The sequence below is a fragment of the Rhinoraja longicauda genome, chromosome 41 (assembly GCF_053455715.1).
Source record: "Rhinoraja longicauda isolate Sanriku21f chromosome 41, sRhiLon1.1, whole genome shotgun sequence".
NCBI classification, from domain to species: domain Eukaryota; kingdom Metazoa; phylum Chordata; class Chondrichthyes; order Rajiformes; family Arhynchobatidae; genus Rhinoraja; species Rhinoraja longicauda.
In genome coordinates, this window is record NC_135993.1 from 10,550,278 (window position 1) to 10,564,425 (window position 14,148).

Genomic DNA, 14,148 nt, shown 5'->3' on the forward strand with positions numbered 1-14,148 from the left:
CACATTGAATGACGGTGCTGGCTCGAAGGGCTGAATGGCCTCCTCCTGCACCTATTGTCTATAATTGCTCGGGGGGGGGGGGAATTCCCTACTGGCTGTGGAATTCCCTTGGTGTCTGATACAGAAGACAGACACATAATGCTGGAGTGACTCAGTGGGTCAGGCAGCATCTGTGGAGAGGGGGACTGGGTGAGGTTTCGGGTCGAGACCCTTCACCAGACTCCGGCAGCCCAGAGGTGGAGAGGACCTGCTCTCTGTTACCCTGGCAACGCCTCGGTCTCCCCGGCAACACAAGACGATGCTGCTTCCAGCTGACCTGAATTGTCACCTCTGCCTCAGCCCCTTCCTACTCCCTGACCCCCTGCATCGAATGATTGGGGCGGTGGGTGGAGAGGGAGGGGGGGACAGGGGGAGTGAGGGAGGAGGGAGGGGAGGAGGGAGGAAGGGACGGGAGGGAGCTGGGGGCTGGAGGAGTTACATAATTGAATGCAACATCTCTAAGTTTGCGGATGACACGAAGCTGGGTGGCAGTGTTAGCTGCGAGGAGGATGCTAGGAGGCTGCAGAGTGACTTGGATACATTAGGCGACTGGGCAAATGCATGGCAGATGCAATATAATGTGGATAAATGTGAGGTTATCCACTTTGGCGGCAAGAACAGGAAAGCAGAGTATTACCTGAATGGTGACCAATTAGGAGAAGGGGAGATGCAACGTGACCTGGGTGTCATGGAGCACCGGTCATTGAAAGCAAGCGTGCAGGTGCAGCAGGTAGTGAAGAAAGCGAATGGTATGTTGGCATTCATAGCAAGAGGATTTGAGTTTAGGAGCAGGGAGGTTCTGCTGCAGTTGTACAGGGCCTTGGTGAGACTGCACCTGGAGTATTGTGTACAGTTTTGGTCTCCTAATCTGAGGAAAGACATTCTAGCCTTAGAGGGAGTACAGAGAAGGTTCACCAGATTGATCCCTGGGATGGCAGGACTTTCATATGTAGAAAGACTGGATAGACTGGGCTTGTACTCGCTGGAATTTAGAAGACTGAGGGGGATCTTATTGAAACATATAACATTCTTAAGGGGTTGGACAGGCTAGATGCAGGAAGATTGTTCCCGATGTTGGGGAGGTCCAGAACCAGGGGTCACAGCTTAAGGATAAGGGGGAAGTCTTTTAGGACCGAGATGAGAAAACATTTCTTCACACAGAGAGTGGTGAGTCTGTGGAATTCTCTGCCACAGAAGGTAGTTGAGGCCAGTTCATTGGCTATATTTAAGAGGGAGTTAGATGTGGCCCTTGTGGCTAAAGGGATCAGGGGGTATGGAGAGAAGGCAGGTACAGGATACTGAGCTGGATGATCAGCCATGATCATATTGAATGGCGGTGCAGGCTTGAAGGGCCGAATGGCCTCCTCCTGCACCTATTTTCTATGTTTCTATGAGGCTTCATAAATTATTGGAGCAGAACTAGGCCATTCAGCCCATCAGGTCTACTTCACCGTCCAATCATGGCTGAATGGGCAGCACGGTGGCTCAGCGGTAGAGTTGCTGCCTCACAGCGCCGGAGACCTGGGTTCCATCCTGACTACGGGTGCTGTCTGTATGGAGTTTGTACGTTCGCCCCGTGACCGCGTGGCTTTTCCCCAGGTGCTCCGGTTTCCTCCCACACTCCAAGGAGTGTCGAGAGCCGACTTTATACGCTGCCTGACCCACTGTGTTACTCCAACATTTTGTGGCGATCCTAACTACATTCTGCACTCTGTATCTTCCCCTTTACTCTACCTATTGTACTTGAGTTTGACTAGATTGTGTTTATGTGCGGCAAACACAAAATGCTGGAGTAACTCAGCCGGTCAGGCAGCATCTCTGGAGAGAATGAATGGGTGCCCGAAACGTCACTCGTTCCTTCTCTCCAGAGATGCTGCCTGACCCGCTGAGTACTCCAGCATTTTGTGTCTACCTTCCATTTAAACCAGCATCTGCAGTTTTCTTTCCTACAGTTGTATTGATGTGCGTTACATCTGATTTGATGGACAGCCTGTTAAACAAAGCTTTTCACTGTACCTCAGTACACGTGACAATAGTAAACTAAAGTTTAGTTTAGTTTGGAGATACAGCGTGGAAACAGGCCCTTCGGCCCACCGGGTCCGCGCCGCCCAGCGATCCCCACACATTAACACTATCCTACACACACTAGGCACAATTTTGTACATTTACACCAAGCCAATTAACCTACAAACCTGCACGTCTTTGGAGTGTGGGAGGAGCCCGAAATTCTCTGAGAAAACCCACGCAGGTCACGGGGAGAACGTGCAAACTCCGTACAGACAGCACACATTGTCGGGATCAAACCCGGGTCTCTGTCACTGTGCGCTGTGAGGCAGCAACTCTACCGCTGCGCCATCCTCTTCTCCAGCTAGCCTCTCCTGCGAAGTTCCACAAGGCTCCATCCTAGGCCCCATTCTCTTCTCTCTATACATGCTCCCCCTTGGCCAAATCATTCAAAGGCACGGCATTTCTTTCCACTGCTATGCCGATGAAACACAGCTTTACCTCCTCCTGAAACCCAACAACCAGTCAAATTTAAACAGCCTCTTACACTGCCTTGAGGACATAAAATGTTGGATGGCACAGAACTTCCTCCAATTAAATGAGAGCAAGTCTGAGGTCATCCTATTCGGCCCCCCCCGACTCCATCAAATTGATAACAGGCAGTCTTGGAAGCCTATCCTGCCTAGTCAAACCGCATGTCAAAAACCTCGGCATGATATTTGACTCTGCATTAAAATCTGACAAGCAAGTCAACGCTGTGGTAAAAGCCAGCTTCTTCCAACTTCGAACCATAGCTAAAATCAAACCTTTCCTCCAATTCGACGACACAGAAAAAATCATTCACGCTTTCATTTCCTCCCGCCTAGACTACTGCAACTCCCTATACACTGGGATCAGCCAATCATCCCTGTCCCGCCTGCAACTGGTCCAAAACGCCGCCGCGAGACTCCTGACGGGTACCCGTAAAAGGGACCACATCACCCCGATTCTGGCCTCTCTCCACTGGCTCCCTGTACGGTACAGAATCAACTTCAAGCTCCTCCTATTCACGTATAAAGCCCTAAATGGACATTCCCCCCCCCCCTACATCAAAAATCTTCTAACCCCCCTCTCTAACTCCAGGTCCCTCAGGTCGGCCGACTTGGGGCTACTCACTATCCCGCGGTCTAGGCTTAAGCTCAGGGGTGACCGCGCTTTTGCGGTTGCAGCTCCTAGACTGTGGAACAGCATCCCTCTCCCCATCAGAACTGCCCCCTCCATCGACTCCTTTAAGTCCAGGCTCAAAACCTATTTCTACTCCCTAGCGTTTGAGGCTCATTGAGGAGGCGCTGTGAACTGTTTGCGTGCTACTGTATGTTTCATTTTTTTTCCTTAGTACCTAATCAGATGTACAGCACTTTGGTCAACGTGGGTTGTTTTTAAATGTGCTATACAAATAAAATTGACTCGACTTGACTTGACCCTAAACCGAAACTGAAACTAAAACCAACTGAACGAAACATTCGTGCAAATAAAGAAGGGTGAGATGAAGTCAGGTTGATCAGCGAGTCAGGTGAACGAGTGACTGAAGATGACAGCTAATTGCCCTTCTCTCCTGGTGTTTTAGGCTGTTGGAGAGTCACGAGGATCTGTGACCTGCAGACGGTTTCCTTACAAGGAGTGGATGGCAGCAGTCAGGTGAGTGAGAAGTTTTTGCCCACAGGATTTCATCAACTACAAGGATGGCTGAAAAAGATGGAAGGGAAGGGTAGCGCGGCGGTAGAGTTGCTGCCTCACAGTGCCAGAGACCCGGGTTCCATCCCGACTATGGGCGCTGTTTGTACGGAGTTTGCACATTCTCCCCGTGACCTGCGTGGGTTTTCCCCGAGATCTCCGGTTTCCTCCCACACTCCAAAGACGTGCAGGTTTATAGGTTAATTGGCTTGGCATAAATGTAACTTGTCCCTGTGTTGGAGAAACTGGTTACAATCAAAGAGAGACACAAAATGCTGGAGTAACTCAGCGGGACAGGCAGCATCTCTGGAGAGAAGGAATGGGTGTTGTTTCGGGTTCAGACCCTTCTTCAGACTCGACCCGACATGCCCCCCATTCCTTCTCTCCAGAGTTGCTGCCTGTCCCGCTGAGTTACTCCAGCATTTTGTGCCTATCTTCGGTTTAAACCAGCATCTGCAGTCCCTTCCTCCACATTAAACCTATGCCCTCTGGTCTTTGAGGTAGTTCTGATAAATATAATTATAATTAATCAGTCTGAAGAAGGGTCTCGACCCGAAACGCCCCCCATTCCTTCTCTCCTGAGATGCTGCCTGACCTGCTGAGTTACTCCAGCATTTTGTGAATAAATACCTTCGATTTGTACCAGCATCTGCAGTTATTTTCTTACACTAATTATAAAAGTCAGTTGGATGATTATATATGTAGGAAAGGTCGAGAGGCACATGGGACTAGCTTAGATGGGGGATTGTGGTCGGGATGGGGAAGTTGTGATGAAGGGCTTGTTTCTATGGGGGGGGTGATACCAGAAGTCCAGTTTCTCAGACTTCCAGCTTCTGCAAAGAAAAATACTGCAGATGCCGGAAAATCTGAAATAAAAACAGGCTGCAAAATGCTGCAAGTGATGGGGAATCTGAAATAAAATCAGAGAGCAAAATACTGCAGATGATGAGGAATCTGAAATAAAAACAGCAAAATCCTGCAGATGCCGGGGAATCTGAAATAAAAACAGGCATCAAAATACTGCAGATGACGGGGAATCTGAAATAGAAACAACAAAATCCTGCAGATGCCGGAAAACGTGAAATAAAAACAGGCAGCAAAATCCTGCAGATGATGGGGAATCTGAAATAAAATCAGAGCAAAATACTGCAGATGATCAGTTTCCTCCCACACTCCAAAGACGTACAGGTATGTAGGTTAATTGGCTGGGTAAATGTAAAAATTGTCCCTAGTGGGTGTAGGATAGTGTTAATGTGCGGGGATCGCTGGGCGGCACGGACTTGGAGGGCCGAAAAGGCCTGTTTCCGGCTGTATATATATGATTATGATATGATGATATGATGGAGAATCCGAAATAATAACTGACAGCAAAATCCTGCAGATGCCGGAAAATCCGAAATAAAAACAGATAGCAAAATACTGCAGATGATGGGGAATCTGAAATAGAAACACAGAGCAAAATACTGCAGATGCTGGGAAGTCGGGATCGAACCTGAGTCACAGCAACTCCACCACTGCGCCACGCCCAAACTGTACGTCTCTCTTTGGTTTCAACCAGCATCTGCATTTCTTTGTTTCTACCTGCTGCCATGGTGACGGACTGTTTTGCAAATCTGTCCGGTTGTTAGATTAATGAGGGTGGGTGTATTTAAACGTGAAACAGTGTTGTGCTGAAACGAAACCAAAAGCTGAAATGTTGGAAATACCCAGCAAGTCAGGCAGTGTCCTAGGAGATAGAAACTGAGCTGGTTTCACATGATCAATAGAGAGTCACACAGCCAGGAAACAGACCCTTCAGCCCAACATGCCCACACCCCATCTACACTAGTCCCACCTGCCTGCCATATCTCTGCAAACCTTTGTGTCCATGCCCCTGTCCAAATGTCTTTTAAAATGCTGTTTAAATGTTAGAAACATTCTTCAGTCTGAAGAAGGGTCTCGACCCGAAACGTCACCCATTCCTTCTCTCCCGAGATGCTGCCTGACCTGCTGAGTTACTCCAGCATTTTGTGAATAAATACCTTCGATTTTTTACCAGCATCTGCAGTTATTTTCTTATACAAACATAGAAAATAGATCAGGAGGAGGCCATTCGGCCCTTTGAGCCAACACCGCCATTCATTGTGATCATGGCTGATCATCCACAATCAATAACCCGTGCCTGCCTTCTCCCCATATCCCTTGATTCTGTTAGCCCCAAAAGCTCTCCCTAGCTCTCTCTTGAAAACATCCAGTGATTTGGCCTCCACTGCTTTCTGTGGCAGAGAATTCCACAGATTCACAACTCTTTGGGTGAAAAAATTTGTTCTCATCTCAGTCCTTAAATGGCCGACCCCTTATTCTTAATAACGTTTTACGTTGTTTAAATGTTGTTATAGTAAGTGCAAGAAAATAACTGCAGATGCTGGTACAAATCGAAGGTGTTTATTCACAAAATGCTGGAGTAACTCAGCGGGTCAGGCAGCATCTCGGAAGAGAAGGAATGGGTGACGTTTCGGGGTCGAGACCCTTCTTCAGACTCTCTTGCCCAGAGCAGGGGAATCGAGGACCAGAGGACATAGGTTCAAGGTGAAGGGGAAAAGATTTAATTGGAATCTGAGGGGTAACTTTTTCACACAGAGGGTGGTGGGTGCATGGAACGAGCTGCCAGAGGAGGTAGTTGCGGCTGGGACTACCCCAACGTTTAAGAAACAGTTAGACAGGCACATGGATAGGACAGGTTTGGAGGGATATGGACCAAATGTGGGCAGGTGGGACTAAGTGTAGCTGGGACATGTTGGCCGGTGTGGGCAAGTTTGGCCGAAGGGCCTGTTTCCACACTGTATCCACTCTATGATTCGAACTCAGTTTATCTCTCCACGGACACTGCCTGACTTGCTGGCTATTTCCAACATTTCTCCTTTTGGTTTCATTTCAGCAACAGCTCTGTGCTGCGTTTCACGGCATAAACTCATCCCTGTGTTTGTGTTGATCAATTGCCCTCATTAATCCATCCACCAGAAGGCTCTGTACACGGCTCGTCACCCGTGTAGACGACCCTATCATAGACATTCCCTGCGTCCCATCCATCCCTCCCTGCAACCTCAGTCCATCTTCCCTTCTTTGACGTTCGAGATACAGCGCGGAAACAGGCCCTTCGGCCCACCGAGTCCGCGCCGACCAGCAATCCCCGCACACTAACACTATCCCACACACACTAGGGACAGTTTACATTTTATATCAAACTAATTTTTATACCAAACTAAGGGCGGCACGGTGGCGCAGCGGTAGAGTTGCTGCCTTACAGTGAATGCAGCGCCGGAGACAGGTTCGATCCTGACTACGGGCGCTGTCTGTATGGAGTTTGTACGTTCTCCCCGTGACCTGCGTGGGTTTTCTCCGAGATCTTCGGTTTCCTCCCACACTCCAAAGACGTACAGGTATGTAGGTTAATTGACTGGGCAAATGTAAAAATAAATAAATTGTCCCTAGTGGGTGTAGGATAGTGTTAATGTGCGGGGATCGCTGGGCGATGCGGACCTGGTGGGCCGAAGGGCCTGTTTCCGCACTGTATCTCTAAATCTAAAAAAAAAAATCTAAAAATCTAATTAACCTACAAACCTGTACGTTTTTGGAGTGTGGGAGGAAACTGAAGATCTCGGAGAAAACCCACGCAGGTCACGGGGAGAACAGCCCTTCGGCCCATCGAGTCCAAACCGACCGGAGATGAGGAAAAACTTTTTCAGTCAGAGTTGTAAATCTGTGGAATTCTCTGCCTCAGAAGGCAGTGGAGGCCAATTCTCTGGATGCTTTCAAAAGAGAGCTAGATAGAGCTCTTAAGGATAGCGGAGTCAGGGGGTATGGGGAGAAGGCAGGAACGGGGTACTGATTGAGAATGATCAGCCATGATCACATTGAATGGCGGTGCTGGCTCGAAGGGCCGAATGGCCTCCTCCTGCACCTATTGTCTATTGGCCAGCGATCATCCATAGTGAGACTGTAGGGAGTAGATGGGAAAGTGGGATAACAGACCCAGTGTGAACGGGTGACCGATGAAACCAAATGAAATGAAACCAAAAGGAAAACTGTTGGAAATAGCCAGCAAGTCAGGCAGTGTCGGTGGAGAGAGATACTTAGTTAGAGTCACAGAGTGATACAGTGTGGAAACAGATCCTTCAGCTCAACGTGCCCACAAATGTCCCAGCTACACTAGTCCCACCTGCCTGCATTTGGTCCATATCCCTCTAAACTTGTCCTATTCATGTACCTGTCTAACCTGGACACGGTGGGACGAAGGGGCTGTTTCCATGCTGAATCTCTCAGTTAATCTGATAGTTGACACCAGCCTAGTAGGCCGAAGAGCCTGATTTTGCAATGTAGGTCTCTGGAGATTGCAGTGGACTGAGAGATGTCTAAAGAGAGTGGAGACAAGCAATCCGTTTTTGATAGCCCGTAGTGAAACTGACAAATTGTGTTCTTAAGGTGTATAACTACTGCGGGGATATTACATGAAACTTTTTTTTTCACCCGGGCTGTTTATTTTCCCAAGACAGCTTTTTTTCCTGTTTGTCAATTTCCAAAGTGACTTTTAGATCATTCTCTCATTCCCAATCAAATTTGCATAATGCAAATAGTGTTCCCTAATTCATTCCCCAGGTTATATCAAAGTAGTTTCGAGGAAACACACATTGTGGTGGAACTAACTGTTAATTTGAAGATAGACACAAAATGCTGGAGTAATTCAACAGGTTTGGGCAGTGTCTCTGGAGAAATAAAAATAGGTATCATTTTGAGACCCAAAACGTCACCTATTCCTTTTCTCCAGAGATGCTGCCTGACCCGCTGAGTTACTCCAGCACTTTGTGTCTATTTTATGATGTAAACCACTATCTGCAGTTCATTTCTACACTACCTGTTAAATTGTACAATGATACAGCGTGGAAACAGGCCCTTCGGCCCAACTTGCCCACACCGGCCAACATGTCCCAGCTACACTAGTCCCACTTGCCCGCGTTTGAACCATACCTCTCTAAACCTGTCCTATCCATGTACCTGTCTAAACGTTGCGATAGTCCCTGCCCCAACTGCCTCCTCCGGCAGCTCGTTCCATACACCCACCACCCTTTGTGTGGTTTTCACCCAGAGGGTTGTGAATCTGTGGAATTTTCACCCAGAGAGTTGTGAATCTGTGGAATTCTCTGCCACAGAAGGCAGTGGAGGCCAATTCACTGGATGTACTCAAACGAGAGTTAGATCTAGCTCTTGGGGAATCGAGATATGCGGAGAGGGCAGGAACGGAGTACTGATTCTGGATGATCAGCCGTGATCATATTGAATGGCGGTGCAGGCTCGAAGGGCCGAATGGCCGACCCCTGCACCTATTGTCTATGTTTCTATGTTACCCCTCGGGTTCCTATTAAATGCATACCCCCACCACTGGAGGTTCCTCTGAAGTTGCTCGGTCACATTGACCTTTCTGACGATGTTGCTCTGGTGTTTTGTCCCCCAGGTTTACGAGAGGAGTGAAGAGGAAACGAGATGAGGGTGAGGGTGAGGGTGAGGGGGTGCTGCCATCGTCGCCCACACCCGCCTTCCGCTGCGAAGCTCTGCTCGACCTCTCGCTGCTGAAGCTGCACCAGGGCTGCACGGTGGCCGATCGCAACCTGCGACGCTCTGTGCTCATCGCCAACACCTTGCGGCGGCTGGGGGCGGAGGTGGGGGTGGGGGGAGCTCTGACCCCCCAGCCCCCTGCCCAGCCCCTCTCCAAACCCGACGCCCTGGACCCTAACAACACCAACGCCCCCAACCCCACCCACACCAACACCCACACCCCCACCAACACCCCCACCAACTCCCCCACCAACTCCCCCACCCATACCAACACCCACACCCACACCAACTCCAACACCCACACCCCCAACCCCACCAACACCCCCACCAACACCCCCACCCACACCCCCACCAACACCCACACCAACTGCAACACCCCCAACAACACCCACACCCCCAACTCCCACACCCCCACCCCCACCAACTCCCACACCAACACCCACACCAACGCCCACACCAACACCCACACCCCCACCAACACCCACACCCCCACCCACACCCCCACCAACTCCCACACCAACACCCACACCAACACCAACCTGCACCCCGAGCTCAACCTCTTCCTCCTGCTGGGCGACGACTCCTCGCTCCCCACCGCCCTCCACGACCTGGGCGGCTATTGGGGTCTCGGGGGAAGCCCGCCCTCCCCGGAGGAAGACCCCCTCCTCTCCCCATCCCCCCGGCCCCTCCACTCCGTCCTCGCCTCGCTGGAGATGGCCGACTCCGACGCCGCGCTGGCCGACTGCTCGCTGGACGACATCTTCGCGGACATCGACACCTCCATGTACGACGGGCTGCCGAGCCTGTCCGCCGGCCTCTGGGACCCCCTCAAGCCCCCGGACCCTGCCCCCTGCCCCCTGGAGAGACTCCTGTGGGACTACCCCAGTGGCCGGACTGAGTTCACCGATCTGGAGATGGTAATGGACCTGCTGGCTGGATGAGCATCACATCACATCGCATCGCATCGCATCGAGACCCCCACACGACAACAGGCCAGCCTGGCACCCAGTGGCCCCGGCACCTCTCCCCTCCGCCCTGGTTGTGAGATCGTGGCATTGGCCGGTCACGGTGGCGCGGCGTTAGAGTTGCTGCCTCACAGCGCCGGAGACCCGGGTTCCATCCCGACGACCGGCGCCGTCTGTACGGAGTTTGTACGTTCTCCCCGTGACCTGCGTGGGGTTTTCTCCGGGTGCTCTGGTTTCCTCCCACACTCCAAACACGTGCAGGTTTGTAGGTTAATTGGCTGTAAAAATTGTCCCTAGTGGGTGTAGGATAGTGTTAGTGTGCGGGGATCGCTGGTCGGCGCGGACCCGGTGGGCCGAAGGGCCTGTTTCCGCACTGTATCTCTAAACTAAACTAAACTGAACCTTCCAATCCTCCGTTTGTAGCTGGAACCAGCACTGCGATGTTTTTGTTGGCGTTGGGCTGGTTGAGAGAGAGGGGGGGTTTCCATTTCTGACCTGTTCCCTTTCCACCGGAGTGTGGTTTGGACTTAGGGTTGCCAACTTCCTCACTCCCAAATACGGGACAAAGGGTGACGTCACTGCCCCGCGCCCCACGTGACCTCACCCACCCAGCGGCCACGTGCTCCCGCTCCACCAATTGACTTTCGTAGCTGTGCGGTTTTGTATGTGGAGGTGGGGGAGCTCTTTGTGGTCTAGGGGGTGTTTGAGGTTGGCTGGTCCCGACCTGCCCCTGACACCCACTGTGGGCAACGTGGGTGCCCGGGTCCCAGCCCAATGCCGAGTGAACCCTCGACCGCATCTATTTATTGAGAGGCTGGGCCTGGACTCGATGGGCCGAAGGGCCTGTTCCAATGCTGTACCACCAAACAGAACTGATCCAGGGCCTCACCTGATGTGACCCGGTACTTGGAACCAACGAACTACAGGCCCACCACCGAATGATCAGCCATGACCACATTGAATGGCGGTGATGGCTCGAAGGGCTGAATGGCCTCCTCCTGCACCTATTGTCTATTGATTTCCCAGCAACTGGGTGCCGGCAGATCCGTCCCCATCGCCGACTCCCGAGGCCGACTTTTCCAGCCGCTATCTCGGCCCCCGGGCGGAACATTCCGGTACCGTTGGACTCCTCTCTGAAGCCGTGACCTCTGTTGGTCCAGCAACACGGAAATCCAGCAAAGGTCTGGAACCAAGGATGCCGGAACATCAATGGTGGACCTGTATGCGTTTGTTTGTATGTATGTATGCATGTAAATATATTATATATATATGTGTGAAAGGAAATGTACAGGGCAAGTTTCTGTACACAGAGGGTGGAGGGGGCCTAGAACGTGCTGTCAGAAGTGGTGGTGGAGGCAGACTCGATATTGGTGTTTAAGAGACATTTTAGGATGGATGTGCGGGGATATGGATTTTGTGCCGGCAGATACGGGTTAGTCTCGGCATTGCGTGCCGAAGGGCCTGTTCCTGTGCTGTGCTGTTCTATGGGTGAGACTCAGAACCGGGAGACTGCCCAGGGTTGGGGGAAGGGCAGAGATAGGACAAGGGGAGCAAAATCCTTGGAGGTTTTGAGCGGGTAGTATACACAACAATAATAAACCTATATAACAAGTGATCTGCTGTGGTTCAACGTAGAGTGATACAGTGTGGAAACAGGCCCAACTTGCCCACACCAACCAACATGCCCCATCTACACTAGTCCCACCTGCCTGCGTTTGGCCAATATCCCTCCAAACCTGTCCTATCCATGTACCTGTCCAAATGGTTCTTAACCGTTGGGATAGTCCCAGCCTCAACTACCTCCTCCGGCAGCTCGTTCCACACACCCACTGCCCTCAGTGTGATAAAGCTACCTCTCAGGTTCCTATTAAATCTTTCCCCCCATCACCTTGAACCTGTGTCCTCGGGTTTTCGATTCCCCTACTCTGGGCAAGCGACTCTGTGCGTCAACCCAATCTGTTCCTCTCATGATATTGTCAACCTCTAAAAGATCACCCCCAGTTAATTGCTGTAAAACTCCACAAGATAAGCCAGCACCGAATTATTTAGACGTCCCACTGGTTTAGGGTCTGACTCATCAAGTGAGGCCTACCTGGTTCCTGTTCACCGACTGGATCCATCGGAGCGTTTATAATACTGCTGTGTATCAATTTTTCGTTGGTATGAGTTTATTATTGTCATGTATACCGAGAAAAATATATCCAGTCAAATCATACCATTGTACATCAGGTACAAGAGAGTTAGATAGAGCTCTAGGGGCTAGTGGAATCAGGGGGTATGGGGAGAAGGTAGGCACGGGTTACTGATTGTGGATGATCAGCCATGATCACAATGAATGGCGGTGCTGGCTCGAAGGGCCGAATGGCCTCCTCCTGCACCTATTTTCTGTTTCTATGTAGCGCGAAAGAGAAAACAGAGTGCAGAACATAGTGTTACAAATACAGAGAAAGTGCAGCTAAAAAAAAAAGTACAAGGGCCCCAACGAGGTAGATTGGAAGATCCATGTTTGGTTTAGTTTATTGTTACGTGTACTGAGGTACAGTGAAAAACTTTTGTTGCGTGCTAACCAGTCAGTGGAAAGACAATACATGATTACAATTGAGCCCTTCACAGTCTATAGATGCATGATAACAGGAATAATGTTTAGTGCAAGATAAAGTCCGATCAAAGATTAAGGTTGTCGATTAAGAATAAGGGTGAGGCCATTTAGGACTGAGATGCGGAAAAACTATTTCACCCAGAGAGTTGTGGATCTGTGGAATTCTCTGCCACAGAAGGCAGTGGAGGCCAATTCACTGGATGGGGTTTCAAGAGAGAGTTAGATAGGGCTCAGGGAATCAAGGGGTATGGGGAGAAGGCAGGAACGGGGTACTGATTTTGGATGATCAGCCATGATCACATTGAATGGCGGTGCTGGCTCGAAGGGCCAAATGGCCTACTCCTGCACCTATTTTCTATATTTCTATGCAAGATTGTCCGAGGGTCACCAATGAGGTAGATAGTAGTTCAGCACTGCTCTCTGGCTGTGGTAGGATGGTTCAGTTGCCTGATAACAGCCGGGAAGAAACTGCCCCTGAATCTGGAGGTGTGCGTGTTGCGATATTAATTGGAAAGACATCCAACAATCTGGAAAATCTGCCAGCCCGCCACCACCAAAGATTATCGGAGTTTTATTGCCGATTGTTCATGTCCTCGATCGTTTCTCTTGCCTGTTTGTGTCAGATGTATGTAAATAATTAAATTAAATTTTACCCTACTGCCGAGTTTGAACTGATTTGAGGGCAAATACATCTCGATTCAACGTGTTTTCTGGGAGTTGTTCTGGTCATGCGTGTGTGTGCGTGCGCGTTTACTGAAGTTGGTTTTGCTCTCTTTCTCCTTTAACCTCTGACCAGTGCTTGGAAGGTTGTGGGGCAGGTTGTCCACACTTTGGGCAATATGGCTGCCTGGGTCCTTGGCTCTGACTAGGGTCGTCAACTATAACCATATAACCATATAACAATTACAGCACGGAAACAGGCCCGTTCGGCCCTACCAGTCCACGCCGACCATTCTCCCTGACCCAGTCTCATCTACCTGCTCTCAGATCATAACCCTCTAATCCCCTCTTATCCATATACCTATCCAATTTACTCTTAAATAATAAAATCGAGCCTGCCTCCACCACTTCCACCGGAAGCCCATTCCATACAGCCACCACCCTCTGAGTAAAGAAGTTACCCCTCATGTTACCCATAAACGTTTGTCCCTTAATTCTGAAGCTATGTCCCCTTGTTGGAATCTTCCCCACTCTCAAAGGGAAAAGCCTACCCACGTCAACTCTGTCCGTCCCTCTAAA

At 50.3% G+C, this 14,148-nt stretch overlaps 1 protein-coding gene across 5 annotated transcripts in view; it reads left to right on the plus strand.

Moving 5' to 3' along the window:
- The window catches only part of LOC144611819 (uncharacterized), a 42,635-nt gene extending 29,082 nt beyond the window's left edge, over positions 1-13,553 (plus strand). For 4 of the 5 annotated variants that reach the window (XM_078431095.1, XM_078431096.1, XM_078431098.1 and 1 more), the window contains exons 2-3: positions 3,650-3,720; positions 9,245-13,553. In XM_078431095.1, the coding sequence (XP_078287221.1) occupies positions 3,707-3,720; positions 9,245-10,286 (1,056 nt within the window). In that variant the 5' untranslated portion in view covers positions 3,650-3,706 and the 3' untranslated portion in view covers positions 10,287-13,553. Of the gene's footprint in view, positions 1-3,354; positions 3,564-3,649; positions 3,721-9,244 lie in introns of those variants that run through there. The other variant, XM_078431099.1, reaches the window with a different exon arrangement.
- Positions 13,554-14,148: the final 595 nt, after the last annotated feature.